The sequence below is a fragment of the Geotrypetes seraphini genome, chromosome 11 (assembly GCF_902459505.1).
Source record: "Geotrypetes seraphini chromosome 11, aGeoSer1.1, whole genome shotgun sequence".
Lineage (NCBI taxonomy): Eukaryota > Metazoa > Chordata > Amphibia > Gymnophiona > Dermophiidae > Geotrypetes > Geotrypetes seraphini.
The window spans coordinates 71,900,324-71,925,889 of NC_047094.1; the positions used below are offsets into that span (position 1 = coordinate 71,900,324).

Consider the following 25,566-nt stretch of genomic DNA (forward strand, 5'->3'; position numbering starts at 1 on the left):
GCTTCCTTCCATCGAACCCTAGTCCTTAACAAGGAGGTTTTTGGGATCGTTCATCTTTCTTTATAGTCAGAGTCTGCATCCTCTCTTGTGGAAGATACAGCTGTGGTTCTTCTGTTCTGGTGAAGAGTTGGTAACTGTTCGCAGACAGCCCTTTTTTTAGGATTACTCATAGATCCAGGCAAACAGCTTGAACCCGTGCTCTTCAACATCTTTATAAACGATCTGGACATTGGTACGATGAGTGAGGTGATTAAATTTGCAGACAATACGAAGTTATTCAGAGTAGTGAATACTGCAATGTGACATAATCAAGCTTGAGAAATGGGCATCGACATGGCAAATGAGGTTCAACGTAGATAAGTATAAAGTGATGCATGTCGGTAACAAAAATCTCATGCATGAATACAGGATGTCCGGGGCGGTACTTGGAGAGACCTCCCAGGAAAGAGACTTGGGAGTTCTGATCGACAAGTCGATGAAGCTGTCCGCGCAATGCACAGCGGCGGTGAAAAGGGCGAACAGAATGCTAGGAATGATAAAGAAGGGGATCACGAACAGATCGGAGAAGGTTATCATGCTGCTGTACCGGACCATGGTGCACCCTCATCTGGAGTACTGCATCCAGCACTGGTCGCCATACATGAAGAAGGACATGGTACTACTCGAAAGGGTCCAGAGAAGAGCGACTAAAATGGTTAAGGGGCTGAAGGAGTTGTCGTACAGTGAGAGATTGGAGAAACTGGGCCTCTTCTCCTTTGAAAAGAGAAGACTGAGAGGGGACATGATCGAAACATTCAAAATACTGAAGGGAACAGACTTAGCAGATAAAGACAGATTGTTCACCCTCTCCAAGGTAGGAAGAACTAGAGGGCACTCTCTAAAGTTGAAAGGGGATAGATTCCATACAAACATAAGGAAGTTCTTCTTCACCCAGAGAGTGGTAGAAAACTGGAACGCTCTTCTGGAGTATGTTATAGTGGAAAACACCCTCCAGAGATTCAAGACAAAGTTGGACAAGTTCCTGCTAAACTGCAGGTGAGGCTGGACTCATTTAGAGCACTGGTCTTTGACCTGGGGGCCACTACACGAGCAAACTGCTGGGCATGATGGACCACTGGTCTGACCAGCAGTGGCAATTCTTATGTTCTGTTATGTGTTCCCCTGGCCCATCTGAACCTTTAAAGACCAGAGATCCACAAGCTCTTTGGATACTTTTTCTGCCCCTCTCACCGCTTTGCAAACATAAACCACTTTGCTGTTTGACAATAGTCTTCAAGTATAGTAAAATCACTGCACCCCTCTCAGGCTGTGACACATCCAATTGGTACCTGCATCAATTCCTGTTTCAAGGGAATCCTTCCTTATTCGTGCCCTGCATTCATTCTTTTTCTCAGAAGCTGTCTTTAGAAGCAATGCCCTTGTAGACAAATTAGATATCAATTTTCTCAGCTAATTCACCATTTTTGAAAGCTGCTGCGCATTTTTCTTTAAATTGGGCTGCGACGTTATTCCAATAGCCTGATCCACCCCTTCTTGTCAGGGTTCATCTCTTCAGTGTTAAATGTAGATAATTTTTGAGCATTCCTCTGTCAGCTTTAGCTGCCAAGATCCTGAGGAGGCATCTAAGTTGTTGAAAAAAGGGGCATTTACAAAATGAGCTATAATGTTTTTTCTTATAAACTTATGGGTTCTTGGATCTAAATATACACATAGCTACCATTATTTATCTCCACAGAAATTAGGGAGCTTGCCTGAACTTTCTGCATATCTTGTAGTGCTTCCAACATCAGTCAGCTCGTTTTAGCACACAGTTCTTCCCTCACTGTGTGCATGGATTGGAAAGCCATCTATTATATTGGATTGTATATTCCGAGCCCTTCACACAGTATCCTGCTTCAAACAGTTACCAATGCAGGCTACAAGTATCTGGCAGAATCCCAAAGCCTAGCAAGATTCCAGAATTTGAGAGAGTAGCAAGCTTCATGAATTCCAAAGAGCAACAACATTCCATGCTGTTGATCCCAGAGGCAAAGCTAGCAAACATTACATAGGATACAATTTTTGGAATCCCATGCAGACTTTACCACAGGCATAGAAGTAGGAGCAACACTGACCAGTCACCAAATTGTCCTAGGGAAATTCCACAGGGAGTAGTTTTGTGAACATTCTTCATTTGCAAGCTCACAATTAAAAAGCAAGCAACTTGAGGGGTTTAGAGATCATTGCCAGAACTCCTCAGGGTTATGCTCAGCTTTGTAGTTTGTCACACATGGGATCTGCCATATTTTGCAAAATGTCTTAACACAGCCTGCCACTTGCTGCCCTAATGGCAGCTTTCCTGTTTGGTGACCACTGTTTTTTTCAGTTCATTTTCCTTCATGTCTATGCCTGGAGTGCCTCTTCAAATACTTATAGCTCTTTGGCCTGGGCCTTCACTGGTTTTGCAGCCCTGCGTATCTGGAGTAATTTTCCTCTTGCTGACTGCATTGTCTCTAATGCCTCAAGTACTCCTTTCGCTGAACAGAGAGTTTAAGTCCCCAAAGGCACAGATCTGACTGATACTCTTTAGAACTGTAGCTTATTGCTCTGTGCCTTCATTCATATTTTGTATGTGTGTAAAACAAATCAATACCTTTGAAAGCTCTTTATTCATTTTAGCTGAAGTACCTTTCCAATATTTGTTGTATTTTTTTTCATACTTTATCCTTCTGCAAACATGAAAGACATTTTTTATTTTAATTTGGATTTAGCTCACATCTTTCTCACTAGTTGCTCAAGGTGAGTTACACTCGGGTATTCCCTATACCTGGAAAGCTTATAGCTTAAGTTAGTACCTGAGGCAATAAAGGGTTAAATGACTTGCCTGAGATCACAAGAGGCAGCAATTGGATCTGAACTCTGGCTTCCAAGGTTGTCAGCCCAGTGCTCTTACCTCTAAACTACTTCTCCACTCTGGTGCTTATTCCCCTCCCCCCCCCCCCCCCCCCCCCCCCACACACACACAGTATGCTAAAGTACAGAAAATATGACTTTTTACCATGTTTCTGCTCAACTTCTATAACAACAAGTTCAAAACTGCCTGAATTTTCTCTAGTTCTCTGCATTATTGCCAGACAATCTAGGCTGGATGAGGGAATGAAGTGATTACAAAACCTCTGTGTTTACCTTTCTTCCCTCTAAGTATGTCAGGCTGCTGTATTACCTGGGTGCAAATTCAGCAGCTTCTTCTTCTCTGGCTCCTGTACCCTCTGCTTTCAGCTTCCAGAACAGTTGGATCTCAAATTCTCTCCACTAATATTCTCATTGATCACTTCTGACACCATATAATGATCCTGGGGCTCAGCCAAAACATACCCAGGAATGAGAGAGAAGGAATACGTATAAGCCAGAGAGACCAGAAACCGTGAACATAAGAACATAAGAATAGCCTTACTGGGTCAGACCAATGGTCCATCAAGCCCAGTAGCCCATTCTCACGGTGGCCAATCCTGGTCACTAGTATCTAGCCAAAACCCAAAGTGTAGTAATATTCCATGCTACCGATCGAGGGCAAGCAGTGGCTTCCCCCATGACTTTCTCAATTGTAGGAATGCCCCACAAAGGAAACACACACACCACAGTCTTAGAATCGGGAGGCGGCGCTAGTAAGTACTAGCTCCGAGTCCCTATTTATTATGCTTCTAAGCTAATGACATCATAGTAACTCCCTCGTTTACACATCTCATGATTGGTGGGTACAAAGGTACATGATTTTACATTGGTGGATACAAAGATAGGTACATGCTTTTACCTCGTGATCACCCTCCCTTTACCTCGTGCTTTTACCTCGTGATCATCATCCAACTCAGCACTTAGACAAGGGCCTGATTAACACGTGGACAGAGCCTGAGTCTTTGCACGTCCTCAAGGCCTGTCAGCTGATGTCCTTTCCTAATAAGGACTGCTCAAATAAGATAAGCATGTGACAGTCCAAAGGTTATAATGCATACTTCTTAAGCTATCTTAAATAGGCTTAAGCTCAGGGCCTGCACGTAGGCAGAGTCTGATTGCTCCCCATATAAGGGATAAGGGTAAACCTATGTCAGGTTAATATCCCCTATATCTAGAAGTCATCAACATGAGTCATTCTATGCTTTTTGTGGAAGACAGCATGCTTTATTGTCTTTGGCTGTCCGTGATCAGACTCTTTCCCGTGCTACTACAAAGTTTGCATGTAGAATTCAGAGAGGGGATCTTGCCACTCCCTCCTTGCCTATTCCCCATCCCCCTTCTCTCTCATATCTCCGTCATTTACTGCTGACTCTGAGAATTAATTTCTGGATACTACTCTTAGAAATATCTAACCCTCTGCAAAAGTCAGGGAATCAGTGCCAACACTGAGAGTGTGACAGGAGAAGAATGAGGAGTGAGTGAAAGGGAAGGGAAATGAGAGAGAGAGATGATCTGCCAGAGAACCTGAACCTGCTGAAGATCTAATACAAATCATGACCCTACGAGTGAAGACAAGAGCAGGCACAAATTATGATTCTCTTGAAAAAGTCTAAACCTCTTCAAGGTCAACTTAAATGTAACTCAAATAACCATGAAACAGAGAATACTCTAGACTAGGCCTGTTTTGGCCTAACGTCTTGGAGTTTAAACTTGACTATAAGACACTATACAGAAAGATCTCTAAGAGCCCCAGAGATAATGAAAGAAACCCCTGGCCAATCACACTTTTCTCTTTCCCCACAGTAAAACTATTGCTGAGATTCAATAGTATTGTTTGTTTCTTTAAAAGAGTGAAGTTTGAGATCTGTCATAAGCCCAAAATAGGAGGCAATTCTATAACTGGGAGCCTCTATGTAGGTGCCTCGAGGCTGTGTGGTAGGAGCCTTTATTGTAACAGAACCTGGGCAACTGAGTTCCATTATACAGTATCAGTGTAACTCAGTACTGGCATACACTAGCCATAGAGTTGGCATGTGTGGACACGGACCCACATAACTTACAGCAGGGGTGTCCAACCTGTGGCCCGAGGGCCGCATGCGGCCCCGTTAAATATTTTGTGCGGCCCCGGTTGAGGGAGATGCAGTGTTTTCCTCTGCTGCCCCCGGGTGTTTACCATCTTGCCGGCTCCCTCCTCTGTCTTGCTGCAGCGTTTATGCGTGTGTGCGGCCCCCAAAAATTTGTTTTAGGACAAAGCGGCCCAGGGAAGCCAAAAGGTTGGACACCCCTGACTTACAGTATTCTGTAAGTTATGAGTATAAGTGGGAGTGTATAATTCGAGAATAGGGCTTAGGTGGCAAACTGGCATATACGTGTATAAGTGCACATTTACCCAAATATATGTTTGTATTCTAACATTTACATGCACGATGAACATGACAGCGTTAGCAGGGGCAAATTCTATTAGAAGCGCCCAAAAGTAAGGCGCTGATATAGGCACCGTTCAGCGCGATTCAAGAACAATTGGGTGCTGTTTAGTGAATCGCACTGAGCGGCACCTATTTGGGCACCTATTTTGGAGGCGCCCAATAAATAGGCCAGTTCTAGGCGCAACTAAAAGTTAGGCGCCCATGCAAGCACTTAAGCATTCTTAAGAGCAGCGCCTAATACGAAGCCATGCTCTCGCCCAACATGCATAGCACCTATTTTTTTGAAGGCCGCCTAAATTTTTAGAGGTGCCTTGTTACAGAATCGCTCTCTCTTGATAGGCGCCTATGTTTCAATTAGTGCTGATTAAAAATCTTAATTGGGCTTGTTGTTCAATTTAGATAGGCACCTATCTAGTTGGGCACCTCCAAAATAGGTGCCTAACATTAGGCACTGGTTACAGAATTTGGGCCCTAGTTTCTAGACCTGCCCTTTAACCCCCCTCATTCTACAACCTTAGCACCTAAATATAAGCACCATGGGCTGAATTCAGTACATAAATCCAAATAAAAAAAGAGGGGAAAGAATTCCACACCACAAAAGCCAAAAAATAAAACAAAAACCCAAACAGTGGAACAAGAAAACAATTGTATCTGGATGAAAATCAGTTTATTGAGACGTTCAGTAATTGCTATGTAGCTATAACTCGGCTATAGGCGAAGCGAGGGATGTAAAAATTCAATGTATTGCGAAGTCCAATGATGATTTAACAGTTGTTCCTCAGCTATAGAAGAGGAAAAGAGATGTGTTTGGACCCAAGTATATTAGGATCCAACATGGTCCATGTTTTGGCAACTCATGCGTTCATCAAGAGTCCATATATCTAATAAAAACATTAACTGTATATGAAACATGCATCCAACAGCCACATCAGCTAGATGTAAAAACTTGTAATCCACCAAAACTTCTACAGAAGAGCTCGCTGCTGCCTTGATGTACATTACAGCAAGTTCTACTATAGAAATTTTGGTGGATTACAAATTTTTACATCTAGTTGATGTGGATGTTGGATTAATGTATATATTGGATATATGGACTCCCGATGAAGGCATGAGTTGCCGAAACACAGACCATGTTAGGTCCTAATATACTTGGGTCCAAACATATATCTTTCCATTTACTATAGCTGAGGAATAACCACTTTCTTTCACCTCTATTAAGTTCAATTAATTTGTACCATCTTTTAATCTTTGTAAACCGCATAGAACTTCACGGTCCTGCGGTATATAAACTGTTATTATTATTATTATTATTCAGAGTGCAAGATCTAAGGGCTCCTTTTACTAAGGTGTTTTTAGGGCACTAAGGTGTTTTAGCGTCCCCCACTGTAGATTACTGAGCAAGATGAAATCAATGGGATTAGGTGATACACTAACTGCATGGGTCAGCGACTGGCTAAGCGGGAGACTTCAGAGGGTGTTGGTTAACGGTACCCTCTCTGAAACGTCGAGGGTGACCAGTGGAGTGCCGCAGGGATCAGTCTTGGGCCCGATCCTTTTCAACATATTTATAGGAGACATGACTCAGGGGCTTCAAGGTAAAATAGCATTATTCGCCGACGATGCCAAATTATGTAACACTGTGAGTGACACCGCAAGTAAAAATGATTTGTCCGACAGCATGAGGCAGGACCTGCTTTTACTGGAACATTGGTCCACAAACTGGAAGCTGGGCTTCAATGCGAAAAAATGCAAGGTCATGCACCTTGGTAACAATAATCCGTGTAAGACATACACACTGAATGGTGAAACCTTGTCCAGGACTACAGCAGAGCGGGATTTGGGGGTGATCATTAGTGGAGACATGAAATCAGCCAATCAAGTGGAGAAGGCTTCATCTAAGGCTAGACAAATGCTGGGATGTATCCGTAGAGGCTTTGTTAGCCGGAAGCCAGAGGTCTTTATGCCGTTGTACAGAAGCATGGTGAGACCTCATCTGGAGTACTGTGTGCAATTCTGGAGGCCGCACTACCGTAAGGATGTGCTGAGAGTTGAGTCGGTTCAGCGAATGGCCACCAGGATAATCCTGGGGCTCAAGGATCTCTCGTATGAAGACAGGCTGCACAAGTTGCGGCTATACTCTCTCGAGGAACGTAGGGAGAGGGGAGATATGATAGAGACATTTAAGTACATCACTGGTCGCATAGAGGTGGAAGATGACGTTTTCCTTCTAAAAGGACCCTCGTCCACAAGGGGACATCCGTTGAAAATCAGGGAGGGGAAATTTCATGGGGATACCAGGAAGTACTTCTTCACTGAAAGAGTGGTGGACCATTGGAATGAGCTCCCGGAGCAGGTGATCGTAGCCAGCAGCATACAAGATTTTAAGAATAAATGGGATGCCCACGTCGGATCCCTACGAGGGTAGCATAGAGGAGGGCAGCTTGGGGATGAGTGATAGAGTGTAGATTAGGGGAGGGTTGTTGGAGTGGGCAGACTTGATGGGCTATGGCCCTTTTCTGCCGTCATTTTCTATGTTTCTATGTTTCTACCACACGGTATGCTTTTAGAATAACGCCAGCTCAATGCTGGCGTTAAGGTCTAGCGTGTGCGGCAATTTAGCACGCGCTATTCCACGCGTTAAGGCCCTGGTTACAGAATTTGGGCCCTAGTTTCTAGACCTGCCCTTTAACCCCCTCATTCTACAACCTTAGCACCTAAATATAAGCACCATGGGCTGAATTCAGTACATAAATCCAAATTTAAAAAAAGGGGAAAGAATTCCATTCCTCATAAGTAGTGGGCGAAAGCAATTGTTCTTCCTCTTCAACAGCCTTTGGGGTTACATGCGGTATATAAGAAATTAAGTAAACTCCTGAGCTTTCCTGTTTGCTTTCTTATCCTTTCACTTGCTTTTATAAAATAGACTCTCAGGTCCAGCCCTAATAGTGCATAAATACCGGTGCATACATTTATCACAGATGTGCGTCCACATGAAACCAGATGGGAAGCATCAATGACATTTTCCCCGCCAATTCTTGTATACTTTAGCCCAAAACAACAGGAAATAAATGCCAGCTTTTTCCTGTGTTATAAATAGTATATAGTATAAATCTTATTTGTTGTACTCTGCCCCTGAAATTAAGAAAAATTCTAAAACCCAAACAAAATGAAACTTTTTGTAAACAGCATGGGAACCCAGACAAAATGGACAAGTTTGGACACCCTGCTCTGAAGCAGAAGTAAAATTTCTGTATGTAATTTATGCATGTATCTATATGTTTTCATAAAATATACTGTATATATTTGAATATAAACCGACCTAAATATAAACCGAGGTAACCTTTCCCCTCCCCCAAAAAAGGAGGAAAAAAGGTTGACTCGAATACAAACCGGTGGTGATGGTGGGTTAATATTCAAGTGCAGTGCCTTGCCTTGCCCTGCCAGGCTCTGCACTCTGTTCCCCCTCTGCCACGCTCTGCATCCAGCCCCCTCACTCATTCCCCTTCCCTGCCAGTCTCTGCACCCAGCTCCCCTTTCTCCCTGCCAGGTTCGGTACCCTTTCCCCCCCTCCCTCCCGATGCCTTGCAGGCCTCCACCGGGCCTGCTGTGAAACCTGATGGTCCAGCGGTGGACGAGACAGGAGGGATCCCTCCCACCTCCTGTCCCAGCCCAATTCTAATTATTTTTATCTCCCTCCCACCTTACCTGCATACCTTAAGTATCCCTGGTGGTCCATCAGTGATTTGTGGCAGGAGCGACCTTCCTTCGCTCCTGCCCGTGCAGAAACGCTAGCTAATTGGCTGCCGTGAGTTCTCGCAGGACCATTTATAGGTGTTAAGACTTTACATGCAGAGAAATTACCTCCACCCAATATAATACTTTTGTAATACGCACACACTATCGAGCCAATTTAAGTTTGTTGCATCCCTGAATGCAAGAAAAAGGGGAAGTGAGGTAAGGACCATGGACAGAGGCAGGAGAAGTGATAGAGGTGGTGTCCCAGGAATACTTTGCTGAAATGTGGCCTCCAGGAGCTACTTTTTTAGATAAGAGCAGACTCTAATGAGAGCTTTATGGGATGTTCTTAATACCGATGGGTTATAAAGGCTATGATTTCAGTACCCGCTGCACTTACTTTTCAGAAGCACAGGGAGTGATGGATGTGATGTGAGGAAACTGTGGAGAATGTGCGCCTGACTTTGTAATTCTTTTGTTATGCTCATTTTATTCATTACTTTGGAAGTGCAAACAGCTTTGTCACATCTCAAATAGTTTCTCAGACTTTTACAGGAGAGAAAAGGACAGAGGGTAAACCTAAGAGAGGTAGGGTGAGAGAGCTGAAAGAAAAGACCTCTTTCTTGGCTTTAGCTGCTCAAGAATTTTACATTTCTGATCCTTGTGACCCACTTTCTGCCCCATCCTTGAAGACTGAACCCTGCTTACATACATAGTGCTATGCTCTCTCTCTCTCTTTCTACTTCTGCTAGATAATATTTTAGATTGAGCCACCAGAATAGTACTAAGACTAGGGAACACTCCGTGAAACTAGCAAGTAGCAAATATCAAACTATAGAAGGTCTCTCTCTCTTTTTTTTTTTTTTTGCTCAACACACAATCTAGCTGTGTTCCCTGAAGATGTGGTCAAGGCAGTTGCATTGTTGAGTTTCTAAAGGGATTTGGGCAGAATCTTGGCGGAAAAGTCCATAAACCATTATGAATTTTGTAGACTTGACAAAAGCATTGGCTGTCTCTGGGTGTGGTGACAAGGATCAGATCTCCTCTTTAGCATTCTGCAAGGTACTTGTGACCAGGCCTTACCACTATTAAAGATGGAATGTTGAGCTCAGTGAACCTTGGTCTAATCTAGTGTGGTACATTCATATTCTTATGTTTTTCTCCCTCATCTACAGACCCTGGGGCTATTATTGAGGCTCACACGTCTGTCCCCTACGCCATTATCGGGGGAATCTTGGCCATCCTGGTATTTCTGGTTATCTGTGTACTGATCGTCATGGTCTGGTGTTCTGTTCGGCAGAAAGGTAAGTCCACTTTTAGCTGGGCCACTGCACTCCACCTGCTGCTGAACTCACTGTTATTCAAGTACCCTTCTGCCTTGTGCGTCCTTTAACCCCCATTACTTTGTGCACTGGCGGTCTTATTCAAATCAAGGACCTGCAAAATATTTCCTCCAGGGTGGTAGATACATCAGGACTTGGCATGGGGTCTTGGGTGTCCTTGTATGCTCAAAGCGTGCTGGCTTCTGCTGCCTCTGAACTTCCTGTTTCAGAAATGATGGGAGCCAGCGGACCTTGAGCATGTGCGAATGCTCAAGACCCTTCCCTGGCTGTGATGCATCCACTATAGACTACCATGTTGCTTCCCCAGCAGAACGTAGGTAAGATGCAGAGCACCTTGGCGTGGAGGGATGGAAAGAAGGAGGGGGGAAGAGGGGAGAGGGATGCTGGAGACCAAATACCAGTACCACTTCCTAAATTATGCTGGCCTAGGCCGTCACCTAGTCCATCTTGTTCATGGACCATCCCAGCCAACAGGGCTCAATTTATGTGGTGTTTAGGTGGCCATGCAGTACATTCTTAAGGTAGGTTTTTTCACATCTTAATGGTGAAGCACCTACTGCATCCAGTCATAATGTTCAGGATTTTAAAACTCTATTTTTCTTAAATGCTTAAATCTTAGCCATGCTTTGAGTCATACCAGTCTTTGCAACAGGAATCATACATGTGCATCACAGGAGGAATGTTTACAGAGCTTTCTGTAAGAAGCTCTTATGTTACCACCTCTTATGTTACCACCTCAGCTGCCTTTCCATGTCAGTGCTGGAGGAGCTTTCAAGCTGCATTTTTGACTCTTTTTTTGCTGTGGTGCTAGCTATCTGCTGAACCATTTCTCTTCATGGTCCTCTTTTTGCATTGCTGGTTGATGTGGTTTTTTAAAAATCTATTCATGTTCTTAGCTTTTGTCATTGGCACTCTAGTCAATTTGTGCAATTGAAGCAATTTTGTTTCACTGACCTTCATCAACCTTGACCTGTGGCTGGTACAGATTTTTTTTCCTTTGGCATTGTCATCTTTATTTCTGGAATAATTCTTTCTTCATACTCACTTCTAGTATTTATATTTCAATTAGAGGTATCCCAGAAGCATCTTTAAGCAGGGTAATCAGTCCAAGAGTGGTTAAGGAAACTAGACAAGAGCAAAGGCATCTTCACTGTGAAGTAACTCAGAGCAATCTGGGCCCAGTAAGAGAAAGACTTTTTTCTACCTTATTAAGCATCACGAGCCAAGCTACCAGCTGGTTTTAAGGGCTAGTGACCATGTAACGCCCCTTCTTAAAGAAGCTCATTGGCTACCAGTTGCCCATAGAATAATATACAAACTTGGTCTGCTTACTTTCAAATCCCTTTTTTTTTTAAACTCCAGCTTTCATTCACAAATTATTAATACCTTACACTACCAACAGAACTTTAAGATCTGCAGAACAACATTTATTATCTATCCCATCTTTAAAAATAATAAATACGCGCCGCCAGTTTATGTTCTCCGTTATTGCTCCCCAAAATTGGAATTCTTTCCCTATTTATCTAAGAGAAGAATCTAATATAGAAAAATTCAAAAGTAAATTGAAAACTTTTCTTTTCAATGATGCATTTATAAATTAATTATAATTTGATTTTTAAAAAATCAGAAATCATTTTTTTCTCTTCTTTCAATCACCCTACCCTTCCTCATGTTCTTTCCCTATATGTCTCTCCAGACTTTTAATACAATGTAAATTCTCCCCTTAATTCCTTATGTTTCCAGTTTGTCGCATTTGTCTAAAGTTGAGTTTGTTTTATCTATTGTAGTAATAATTTTAATAATGTAATTTTATCATGATGTACATCGCTTTGAATCCAGATAAAGCGATTAATCAAAATTTTATTAAACTTATTAAACTTATTAAGGTCCCAGCAGTTAGGTGGCCAGGCCCAACTAAAAAGGACTTCAGGTGCTTCAGCTCTTTGGCATGTCACTTGAGCACTTGGATGTCTCAGCTTTAACTGTTGATGCTCAGCTCAAAGTTTGAGCATAATGGAGGTGCCTTATCCTTTGGAGTGGCTATGCTTATTAGACCACTACCCTCTCATTGAGCCTCGCAGTACTCCCAGCAGTGACACCCGGCTCTTTCTTCCATGATGCCCTTCTCTGTGGTGCAGTCCACTCTGCAACAATTCCCAGTTTTGGTAGGGGAGTCATTCTGTATACAGTTCAACCAGATGACACCGGAGGCTTTCTCAGAAAGTTTTCAGAACACTCATGGTGTACTACAACAGTGTTCTTCAACCTTTTGACACCTATGGACCGGTGGAAATAAAATAATTATTTTGTGGACCGGCACCGGTCCACGGACCGGCAGTTGAAGAACACTGGGCTAAGTCGTGCCCATGTCCACTCAATCTCCACCCCACCCCCATATTAGTACTAATTGTAACATCATTTTTTCCATTCATTTTCATATATCACACAATATAGTTGTATTAACAATACATAATGGTTAACCACAAAATTAAAATACACAAAGCACACTGTATGCTTTTTAACATTCATTTCTACCAGAAAACAGATAAGCCCATGCAAATGCAGGACCAAAAACTAAAAGTACTAATATTTACAAACAAACCCTAAAATGCAAGACTTTGCAAGCAGTACAACCCCAGAGGAAAAGAAACAAATGCATTTCTTCCTGAATAGGCAAATCAATAACTAAATAAAAAAAAAACCAGGCAAATCATGTTTCAAGTTTATTTATGTATTTGATTAAACGCTTATCCTAAGATACTAAGCGTTGTACAATAATAATAAAAACTTTTATAGACAGGCAAAAAAGTCAGACAATTTTTCTTACTTAACTATTAAGACCACGGTGGTACAATAGGAGGGGGGGGAAAGAACTACAATATTTATCGAGAAAAGATACATAACCACTAAATAATCACTAAATAAAAAAAATAAAAGCATTTCCCCTACCGTTGTTGTCTCTCTCCCTATGTGCCTTGCCTTCTGGCCTGCCCCCCTGTGTTATCTTTGGGCTGGCCCACTGAGCGATCAATGCAGCGTCTTCGGGGTGGCTCCCCGAGTTCTGCATTGCACAAAGCTGTGGGCAGCGGCTCCTCATGCGCGCCCCGCGCCTCATCTGGAAGGCATCCCTCTGACGTTGCGACGTCAGAGAGAAGGCTTCTGGTTCAGGCATAGACCGTGCGTAGGAGCCTTTTCTCATGGCTTTGTGCACTACAGCACTCAGGGAGCCAGCCCAAAGACGCCGTGTTGATCGCACCGTGGACCGGCAGCTGAAGAACGCTGTCTTGGGCCCGATGGATGTACCGGCCCTGTGGACCGGCAGAAAATTTCTGCGGACCAACACTGGTCCACGGACCGGCGGTTGAAGACCACTGTACTACAACTCTGCTGACTTCCTTGGGTGATTCTCTCCCAACACTTCAGGTCATGGCTTTAGCAGAAGGTGCATATGGGTCATATTAGTTTGATTTTTCCTTGACCATGACAAGATTTTAAGAGTACTCTTGACACAAGGAAGTATTCCATGCTTATAATATATTGATTTTATTTGTTTATTTACATAGATTGAGTAAATCAATTGAACAATGAGTCCAACTAGGTGAGGGGGGAGAATGTGGCATAGTGGTTAAAGCTACAGCATCAGCACCCTGTGGTTGTGGGTTCAAACCCACACTGCTCCATGTGACCCTGGGCAAGTTATTTAATCCCCCCATTGCCCCAGGTACACTAGATAGATTGTGAGCCCACTTGGATAGACAGGAAAAATGCTTGAGAACCTGAATAAATTCATGTAAACCTTTCTGAGCTCCCTTGGGAGAACGGTATAGAAAATTGAATAAATAAATTTACAATCAAAATGACAGTATCTGAAAAGAAAACTCAATCAAATATTAAAATCAGAATTTAAAAAATGTTTGTTTATTAAAAAATTTTATAGACTGCCCTTTGACAAACATCAAGGCAGTTAAAAATACAGAAAGGAAATCCATTAAAAGATAGGAGAGCGAAAACCAAAAACAAAAATATCAGTTCAGTACAGAACTACATGGCAGATATTTTGTGTGCAAAATATCTGTGCCATTAAAAAAAATGAAAAGAAAAAAAAGCCTCCCAACAGAAGCCCTGACAGCAGTGACAGGACTGAGCGATTGAATCGGTGAGTTTGCATGCAAATCATTTGCATGCAAACTTGATATTGGATCAATCGCTGTTTAAAAATCGGCCAGAGAATCGGTCAACAGCGATTGAGTCACTATCTTTAGTGAATCTTGGCCTAAGTCCTAGGTGAAAGACTGAATATGAAGAGGTAGCAAAATAAATGTTGGTGGAAATTGTGAAAAAGTGGTGATATTGACATTAGGTCACAAGGATGAAAGTCCCTATCCCTATAAGAGACTACAGAGGAAGAATTGGACATGGATAAAACTGCTGGTTTAATATGACTGAGTATAAATTTGATTACGGTAGATAGTGATCAGTCTAGGGTAAGGCAAGAGGTGCTAGCACAGAAACGGAGTGAGATGATGGTAGGTGAGTCAAAAGAAGGTCTATAGTGTGACAAGTTAAACGCACGAGAAAGTTAATATATTAAACAAAATCTAAATCAGTAAGAAGTGAACAAAAACGGCTGTCAAACAATCGAGAAGGATTATTGAGATGCACATTGAAATCACCCAGTAGAATAAGTTTAGAATACTGAGGGGCCATTTCTGAGAGAAAAGTGAGGAAAGCATCTTGTTTAGGGAAAGTAAGTGTTGGGGGTAGATAGAACAGCAAAACATAAAAAGGCTGAAGGAAAACTAAAGAGAGCAACTTCAGTGGGAAAAGGAGGGGAAATTGAAATCTGAATAATAGGTAAATCCAAAGGGGCTAGTAATACTAGTCTGCCACCTATTCTACCTGAAGTATAAGGGGTGGAAAAGCCTCAAAAATCTAGAGGTAAACATTCAGTGAGAATAGCGTCCTCACCCTCTCTGAGCCAAGTTTCAGTGAGGATTAACTGACAGTGTTTTAGCGCAATTTAGCGCAATCTTGGTGCGAAGCGATCTACATTTAAAAGCAAAACTGAAACTGAAACTGAAAGAAGGGTGATAGAATTAGGAGCCTTTATCAAAGAAGTAGGGCAGTAGAATAAATATCAGATGACAGAAAGACAGGTAGACTGAGGGAATCCAAGGCTTGAATAATAAGGAGACAAGACTTAAGAACACTTAACTGAGGCTGAAAAGAAATTTGGGGAAGGGGATGATGTACCCAAACCACAAGAATAGCAGACATTGAGGAAAGGAGAGGACTGCAAATAAATGAAGCAAAGAATAGTAGTGTGAGAACATTGAAACCCAAATTAAAAGACAAAGAGGCAAAGTCGTCATCCATGAGTTGCCTTAAGGAGCTTAGCCAAGGAGCAGACCTGCTCCTTGGGTGTGCTCTTTTGGGAGGGGGGAGGGTTCAATGCTATTCATTTGCAATGGACTTGGTGAATGGAGCCTCGGCCAGGAGAGCAGAGGATTAATTTGCAGCAGATTAAGTAGGCAGAGGATTAATTTGCAGCAGACTAAGTAGGCAGAGCCTCGATCGGGAAAGCAGACGCACTGGCAAGGAAACTGGAGGATTGATCTAAAAAACAGAAAAGAAGACAAAAAAATAAAATAAATAGTCAAGCAAAGTAATAGTTATGTTCACTCAGAGAATCCCTGGGAATATACAATCCTCTCAAAAGCCTGCCCAAAGGAAAAGAGCTTTTTTGCTAATTTATGCAGTAGTGCTTCCTGGCACAGGTTTAGGGGTGAAGAATTTCACAAGGCTGGTGCTCTAAATAAGGAAGATCTGTATAAAAACTCCAATTGAATTCCTGATGTGAGTCAAAGCTACAAAGCTTGGGAAGAGCAAAGGTTTCATGTGAACTGATAAGGAGTGAGAGAGCCAAATATAGAGGCCAGTCCAACTGAAGGGCCTTATGCACTAATAGAAAGTTCTTGTACTTGATCTGCCATATTTTGTATAAGGTGAAGGTGCTTGAGTGATGTTAATAGTAAAGCCTTTATAAAGAGGGTTAGAATAATTCAATTTAGGGAGGAATAGAGTATGAAGAAGAAATTTAAAGTCAGCAGGCCCCAACCAGGATTTCAAGGATCTGATCCTGTGGAGCACTATAAAGGATGAACTTATGACAGCTGAAACCTGAGACCTAATAGACAAGGCAAGGTCGAGTGGGACCCTGACAAAGGGGCCAATGGCGAAAGCCATTGGCCAATGACTGAGATTAATGAGAAGATATTCTGCATTGATGGAGTAAACAAATGAGATGTAAATTTAAAGCACACAGACAGAACTTACACGCTAATCAGTGGAAGTCTGCCGGACATTAAATAAAGTAGAAGAGTAGAAAACCCCAAATTATTATGGTTTGGGTGAAGCACATACCAAATCCCATCCACCATAGATCTGACAAATGACACTAGCTTTAACACTGAGAAAACCTCAAAAGTTCTGGGAGTCATTCTAGACAGTTCACTGGGCTTTGAGGACCATGATAACAATTTAGTCCAGAAATGCTTTCTTATACTACAGAAGTTAAGAAGGGTCAAATCCTACTTTTTCTAGCAACATAACAAGATACTGGTACAGTTATTACGATACTATCTCCACTGAACTATTGCAATGCACTGTTCTCAGGAATTTCCGTGAAACTAATGAAAAAACTCCAGTTGATACAAAACGCTGCAACATGGGTTGAACTCCCAACCTCAGGTGACGCTCATAACAGCTTCCCCAGATTTCTGGAACTATTAGTTAGATCTGCTAATCACCGTAACTTTGACCGCTTGATCATGTCATTCTCAACTCTGAAAGATACAAAATACAAATTGCATCATAGTAAATCATTTAGCTATCAAATTGCAAAGGTGTGAAATTCACTGCCTTAAGAAATTCATGCAACTACTGTATATGTACTGAAATCATGGCTTTTCAAGAAGTCATGTTAGGGGCTTTAGGAGACTCAGACTCTGTAATGAATACTCGCTGTATAGAACGATAATGTTTAGAAATAGCTTGCAGACTTAGATGTCTTTATCCTACATTTCATGTATAGACTTAAGTAGCATATATAACTAGATGGAACATGTATGATTCTATGTTTAATTTCTATGTAGCATTATGCTGCTTGTAACCTGTCTAGAACGCCATTTACGAGGATTGATTCACCGGGATATAAGATTGCACATAACATAACATGCACACAAAGATGCTGAGGTAAGGATGGTTCACCGGGCTCATGTCCAAGGAAAATGAAAATCAGCACATACATGTATGTTATTCTGCTCATAAATATTAGCCTCATGAACATTTTATGTGCAAGAAAGTTTTGTGAGACCAATATTTATGAGTAGAATAAAATGTGCAGATGTGTGCTAGTATTTTCACTTTCTTCAGACACACACAGCAAAGCCGCTATTACTTTCGTGCATAGCTGTTACTTCCATTCTGCCATTTAAAGTTACAGGCACTTGCTATGATTGCAAAAAAAGATCCAGGGGGAGGGGACGGAAAGGGACCATGCAGCCCACTTTTGGGGGGAGTTTTTGTATCAGCCAAAAATGGATCAGCATTTTTAGCCAAAACCAAAACATGGCTCAATCTGGATTTCAGGCCAGTTTCAATGCTGAAACTGAAACTTGGTCAGCCTCTAATTCTGCGCATATTAAAGTGTATATATAAGAACATAAGAATTGCCGCTACCGGGTCAGACCAGTGGTCCATCATGCCCGGCAGTCCGCTCACGCAGCGGCCCCCAGGTCAAAGACCAGTGCTCTAAATTAGTCCAGCCTCACCTGCATATGTCCCAGTTTAGCAGGAACTTGTCCAGCTTAGTCTTGAAACCCTGGAGAGTGTTTTCCCCTACAACAGACTTCGGAAGAGCATTCCAGCTTTTCACCACTCTCTGGGTGAAGAAGAACTTCCTTACGTTTGTACGGAATCTATCCCCTTTCAACTTTAAAGAGTGTCCCTCTCGTTCTCCCTACCTTGGAGAGTGTGAACAGTTTGTCTTTATCCACTAAGTCTATTCCCTTCAGTATTTCAAATGTTTCGATCATGTCCCCTCTCAGTCTCCTCTATTCAAGGAAGAGGCCCAGTTTGTCCAATCTCTCACTGAACGGCAACTCCTCCAGCATCGACTCCAAATCACAAAGTTGTAGTGGTAATCCATTGGTGAAGGAACTAAAGACCAAAACAAGGAGAAAAACTGCAGAAACGATGTGCAGCGTATAAAAGTCTTATCTTTATTGAAGAAAATGCAATGTACACAGGACCCAACACAGTCCGTGTTTCGGAAAACACTCCTTCCTCAGGGGTCTGGGATGTAATGGTACATCAATGCAAAGAACTCTACTTTAATAGTTCTTACAAGGATTATTTGTTATTAATAAGATTCTCTGCATTGATGTACTATTACATCCCGGACCCCTGAGGAAGGAGTGTATTCCGAAACACGGACCGTGCTGGGTCCTGTGTACATTGCATTTTCTTCAATAAAGGTAAGACTTTTATATCTTGTACATCGTTTCTGCTGTTTTTCACTTTGTTTTGGTCGTTTGACTGTTTTACTGCAGATTGGTTGGACTGTCTCTTTGTTTTGTTTGAAGGAACTAAAAATACACTTTACCATCTCAGATACCAAAACATATTACACTTCCCCCTCCGTATTCGCAAATTCCGTATCTACGGATTTGCTTATTCGCGGTTTTAAATTTAAAAATTTATTTTCATTTTCAGGCTATTTTAAGCCCTCTAAGTCCCCCCTTAAGCCTTACCTGATGGTCTAGCGGGTTTTCAGGACAGGAGCGGTCTTCCCACGCGCCTGCCCTGTGCAGATCGCTCTCAGGAAATGGATCGAGAGACTACAGGAGCTCAAGGCAGCCATTTCCTGTGAGCGATCTGCACGGGGCAGGAGCGTAGGAAGATCGCTCCTGCCCCGAAAACCCGCTAGACCACCAGTAAGGCTTAAGGGGGTGCTTTCATGGCTTAAAATAGCCAGGGGAAGCGGGGGTTAGAGGCAGAACCGGCCCAAATATTATTCACGTTTTTTTTATATTCAAGGACCCTGTCTGCCCCTAATCCCTGCAAATACGGAGGGGGAGGTGTACCACATACCCAAAATGTTATAAATAGAACACTGTGACTTTAAATAAACTCTACAAATATGAAATGCCATATAGCTTTACTCCTGATCCTACACTTAATTCCCATCTGTAAGTAGGAGCCTCAGTATGTGGTTCTAAACTAAAATGGACAAGGTCTGTCTTTTAAATTATGACTGCTGTTTGTGGAGTCCCTCTACTCTGTCTATATCCTTTCTATGGCACCAAAGAAAAGCAGATATCATTTTAAGTTGCAGGTTTTTTATATTTGAAAAGCAATATGACACTTATATTTGTCTAGATGTATACTCCGGACACATCGTCTGAAAAATAAATCTCCCCCTTTGAAGTAGGAGATTGCACTTTCAGAGGCCACCCTTGGCCTCTATGCTCCCTGCACTCACTTGTACTCTTCCCTTCAATTTTGGGGAATACCTAATTTTTTCCAAACTGGATCACCCCCTCAGTATTTTTGAATGGTACCACTCTGAAGCAGGGATCCAGAATGTTCTTTCTGTTAATGCATGGAAAGCACATTTTCTTAGCCTGCCTCATATACATTTAGATTTATCTAGGCTTTGCTTCACTTGAAGCTTTCTATGGTGTCATGGGCTATAAATATGATATTAAATCAGTTGATAAAATCCTCTTATGAGCCTTTCATGTCCTGTAAGCTCACATACCTGAGCTATACGATTGTTTTTTTTTGTAGTAGCCATCATTTCAACCTACAGAGTCAGTGAGTTTCTGCTCAAGGAGTTAATTCTATAAAATCAGCACTAACATTTGTGTGCCATTTATGAATGTAAATGATCAGATTACTATCATATATGCACATATACATGTACTGGGCAAGGCAAATAAAAGTAAATCTTTACAGTTCTATGCAGCTTTCTCAACTACCACTTTGAATTTCATTGAGAAATTTTGCATACTTATTTAGTCATCATACTTATTTATTACTATTAAACAACATTTAATTATCTCAAGCTATGTTCATGTTCCTGACATTTTAGTGTTACTACCTAGCAAATTTTGCACGTTAAAAATGTTTGAGCTAAAACACAGTAAAATAATATTATTCAAATGATACAATTAACAATGTGTCAGAATTTCATAGTCATTGTGAATGTTCAAACGGGGCCTAATGAGGCCTAGCTCCTAGGCACCACTTGGCACAGCTGTCAATCAACCACTAGGCGCCATTTACAGAATTACACCTAATGGTACCTAACTCAACTTAGGTTTCACTAGGTGTCCTAATATTAGGCACCAGTATACTATGCCTATTCTGTACACCAACCATGCCCACTTTTGAGGTAGGTATCATTAAGCACCTTGATTTAGGCATCACTAAGCATCACACCAAGGTCTGCATGGAACTCTTAATTAATTGGTTTTTTTTTAATGAGCTCTTAATGGCAGTCAAATACCACGTTAGTTAAGCTCATTATTTAATTTTGAGTTCCACACGGAACTCGGCTAGGTGTCCCCAATTAGGGTGCCTGCCGACACCTAACTTATAGCGACGCCTTTTATAGAATTTCCCCTAAAGTGACAGCCCCCAGCTTTGAAACAGGCCTTTAGTCACTATGAGAAGTTCTTAATAGACTTGTTGATCGATCCCTGTGGCAGACTGTCCCAGATCATCTGCAGAGCTTCCTTGAGTTTGGCAATTGTTTGTGGCTTTGGATGGAGCTTGTGATAGGCCTCTTAATATTGCTCTCAAGACAAAAGTCTACATCCTGTGGCACCATTAACAGTAAGCTGATACCCCCCCTTTTTTTTTTCTTTTCAAATAATAGTAGTTTTACAATATAGTAATTCATACACAAAACAAAATACAGCTGGCTTACAAACACTAACATAATAAAATATTACTGATTGGGGGGCAATCATTTATTACAATTATAAACGTAGCCTCAAAGTCTCAATGAGCACTGATCCAACTCAAAGTTGCCACAGCGGTGCTCTTATAGAGCAGTCCTATCATTGACCAGGTTACACAGGAAAAATCTGAGCAAAAAACAAAAACCTCAAAAAAGTGAGGAAAATTGCTCAAAAAAAACCCCCAAACAATCAAACCAATAAGATCAACCTCCCCCAAAAAGCAGTAATATATGAAAACGATTTTTTTTTCTGGTCTCAAATAGTCCAAAATAAATTAAACATACTGCTGGAAAAAACAGGCACTCAGCTGATAGCTGTCACTTTCTCTGAGCTAGGTCTGTGAGGCAGCGAGTACAATTCTTCCACTGCAGCAGCACTCCAAAGAAACAAAGACCAAACTCACTCCAACAAAATTCTCCTCCAGGCCACATTCAGCTGTGCACCAGCCCAAAACACTTTACAAGGACAGCTTTGTTTCGTGGGACACCAGATTCCTGTCCTCATGACGCAGCAGGCACCTACTTTATAAAGAAAATGTACCAAGTAGACATGTTCTGGGTGGCTATGTATAAGCACATAGATACAGAATTACTCCACAAATGACTTACCAACCATATGCTAAATTCCATCCAACAAAGGTAGGGCTTTCTGATGGGCAATTTCCTGCCTAAGGTACTGGCACACTTCCAGCTTAAACAATCATTCTTGTAACTGTCTTCTACATTTTCATGTCTGGAGTGAACTAACGGGAATAAGTTCATCCAGTGTCTTGTTTCTTTCGGTGCCAGGACTAGAGAATGACATGAGGACAGACTTTGTCCCCCATCCCCACTCTGTTCTTGCAACAGTACAAAAGCTCATTTGAACAAAAAGCAGACAACTGTCTTTTATCAAAAATGATACTAGTGTGGTGGACATGATAGGGATGGGGATGAACTTTGTCCCTGTGCCATTCTCTACTCCAGACCTTTGCATGACAGAACACCATTTATCATCGGGTAACAGATTGCCTCTTTCATTGGTATGATCTAATGGATCTGATCTTGGAGCATATCGCAGTCCATGCTGTGATAGCCACCTTTAAGAGATATTTCACCTTTAAGAGATTTGCAAGGCCACAGCTTGGAATTCAAGGACTGATGCAGAAGAATGTGTGAGGCTTTGTGTATCAATGAACTAATTTTAGAGGGTGCGCAATTTCCTGGGTGCCCCATGCAAAAACAGGTTTTATGCATGTGCAAATTATGTGCTAATCCTCATAGACATCAGTGCACAGCACATTTAAATCCAGGCTAATGAAGTTATTAGCTATTCAATGCAGATGCAGAGAAGTTCATTTGTGATCAGTGTTAGAATTTCATGCCCATTTCTTCTCTTAAGAACATAAGAATTGCTGCTGCTGGGTCAGACCAGTGGCCCTTAGGTCAAAGTCCAGTGCCCTACTAGAGTCCAGCCTTACCTGGTCCAGCAGGAACTTATATAACCTTTTCTTGAATCCCAGTAGGGTGCTTTCCCCTATAAGACTCTGGAAGAGCATTCCTGATTTCTACCACTCTCTGGGTGAAGAAGAACTTCCTTACGTTTGTACAGAGTCTATAAGAATATAACAATTGCCACTGCTGGGTCAGACCAGTGGTCCATTGTGCCCAGCAGTCCATTCCCACAGCAGCCCTTAGGTCAAAGACCAGTGCCCTGAGTCTAGCCCTACCTGTGTACGTTCTGGTTCAGCAGGAACTTGTCTAGCTTTGTCTTGAATCCCTGAAGGGTGTTTCCCCCTATAACAGCCTCCGAAAGAGTGTTCCAGTTTTCTGCCACTCTCTGAGTGAAGAGGAACTTCCATACGTTTGTACAGAATCTATCCCCTTTTAACTTTAAAGAGTGCCCTTTCGTTCTCCCCACCTTGGAGAGGGTGAACAATCCCTCTTTCTCTATTAAGTCAATTCCCTTCAATATCTTGAATGTTTCGATCGTGTCCCCTCTCAGTCTCCTCTTCTCAAGGGTGAAGAGGCCCAGTTTCTCTAGCTTACTGTACAATCTAAACAGGCAAGACATACAAACAGGATGTCATGGATACATTTAAGGGGAATGGTTAATCAGCTGGCTGGGTCTTACTAGTGAAAGACAAAGTGAAGGAGGGGATTTTCAGTAGACCAAGTTACTTCCGAAGACTTGAGAACTTAACTTATGAATTGACTGTAAACTACAGCTCCTCATAACTCATCCCTCATAAATCCCTTCCTTGCAACAATGACTTCTAGCATGCACAGGAAGTCCCAGCATGCTCAGAGCAGAAAGGAAATAGCAGGGAGCGGTGGCACTGTACTGGTTTTGCTGGTGGGACTTGGCATCCCCCTGCAGAAAAGGAACTTTTAGTACACACCTTCTGGGGGGGAGGGTTGGAATACTTTGCCTTTCCCAGTCTACTCCAGAGCCCCCTCCCCCCCAAAAAAATTGCAAGGCTAGTAGGCACACTACTGCCTTATGGGAACAATCCATTCCTCTGATTTTAAGGGTTTGTTTTTCTAGCTGTTCTAAATTGATAAACAAGGAATTGGTGGTGGTGGAAGGCAACCAAGATTTGTGCCACACTGGCACAAAAACCTCTTTTAGAAAGCTCTCTTGACATTTCTCCTACATGCACAGCTCTGTCACATTTAACTCCGATAACTTGCTGTTACTAGAGAACAGTGGTTACAGGTATGTATTTTAACTTTCTCCCTTTCTTGCCCCCTCCCCCAGGTTCATACTTGACGCATGAAGCCAGCGGCCTTGATGAACATGGAGAAGCGCGAGAAGCATTTCTGAATGGCGGTGACAGCCACAAGCGTAAAGAAGAGTTTTTCATTTGAAAAAAATCAAAACAAACAAAAAAAAAAACCCCATAAAGAGAAACTGAGCACATTGCTGAAAGGTTTTTTTTTTTTTTGAGGGGGTGGGAAGGAGCAGACTTTTTTGTGGGGTGGGGGGAGGGGAGGGACTAGGTTACAGCAAAACAATGAACACATTAAACCCTCCAACAGGAGCCGAAGATTTAAGGCAATTAAAGAAGATTAATCGTATAAAGAACTTTCGATTTTTTTTTTTTTTTTAAGTGGGGTTATTTTTTTTTTAACAGAAAAGAAAAAATGTAAACAGTGAAGAAAAATAGAGACCATACAGAGAAGAAAGAGCCTGTGCTGGGACAGAACGCAAGTGCCGAGGAGAATAAGTGCAGAGTCGCAACGAGGGAGGAGGGCACAGGGGTACAGCAGGCTCAGCACTTAATAAAATTATGAGTAGGGGGGGCAAGAAGGTAGAAAAGGGTCCCCGACTGTCATGGTGGTATGCAAGCAGCACGTACATATGTTTATGAGGTCTGGGTGTGAATGTGAGATTAAATGTATTTTTTTGCATGTGGGTTTGCACATGTTTGAATGTGTTTCATATCTGTGTAGGTTTGCATATATGTGTACTTTTAGTAGAGATCCTTGAGCTCTCTTACCATGCTGTCTCATAAGAACATAAGAGTTGCCATACTGAGACAGAATGAAGGGCCATCAAGCCCAGTGTCCTGTTTCCAACAGTGGCCAACCTAGGTCACAGGTATCTGGCAAGATCCCAGGCAGTAAAACAGATTTTACGCTGCTTATCTTAGGAATAAGCAGTGGATTTTTCCATCTTAATAATGGCTTATGGAGTTCTGTTTTAGGGATATCCTTTGATGTGAGAGCTGTACTGCCATCCCAAGCCACTGCCAGCATTGGAGAGAGAAGTGTTGAAAAGCAACATCCTTCTAGAGATGTTACATAGTCTGCTTACTATTTTTACCATGTAAGAAGCCAAAAGTATGTGAAAAAGAGATCTTTAACTTTTAAACAGAAACAGCTTAGTCAGATACTCCCATAGGGCCCATCCAAAGGTATGCATGGCTCTTAATATCTGTATATCAAACCACAGGCTGACAAATAGACATAAGAGATGAGAAAAATAAATAAGAAAAAAAACCCAGAGAGGCAATCACTATAGACCCTTCCTCCTCTTATTGATCAAGAGAGAATAGATTGATTTTATAAACTGCAGTAAATTTGGGCCTGATCTTCAAAGCATTTCTATTAGAGAATG

At 42.0% G+C, this 25,566-nt stretch overlaps 1 protein-coding gene across 4 annotated transcripts in view; it reads left to right on the forward strand.

The window, feature by feature from the left end:
- CADM4 (cell adhesion molecule 4) overlaps nt 1-24,330 on the forward strand; it is a 449,467-nt gene extending 425,137 nt beyond the window's left edge. For all 4 annotated transcript variants that reach the window (XM_033962734.1, XM_033962736.1, XM_033962737.1 and 1 more), the window contains exons 8-9: nt 10,268-10,396; nt 24,205-24,330. In XM_033962734.1, the coding sequence (XP_033818625.1) occupies nt 10,268-10,396; nt 24,205-24,314 (239 nt within the window). In that variant the 3' untranslated portion in view covers nt 24,315-24,330. The remainder of the gene's footprint in view (nt 1-10,267; nt 10,397-24,204) is intronic.
- Nucleotides 24,331-25,566: the final 1,236 nt, after the last annotated feature.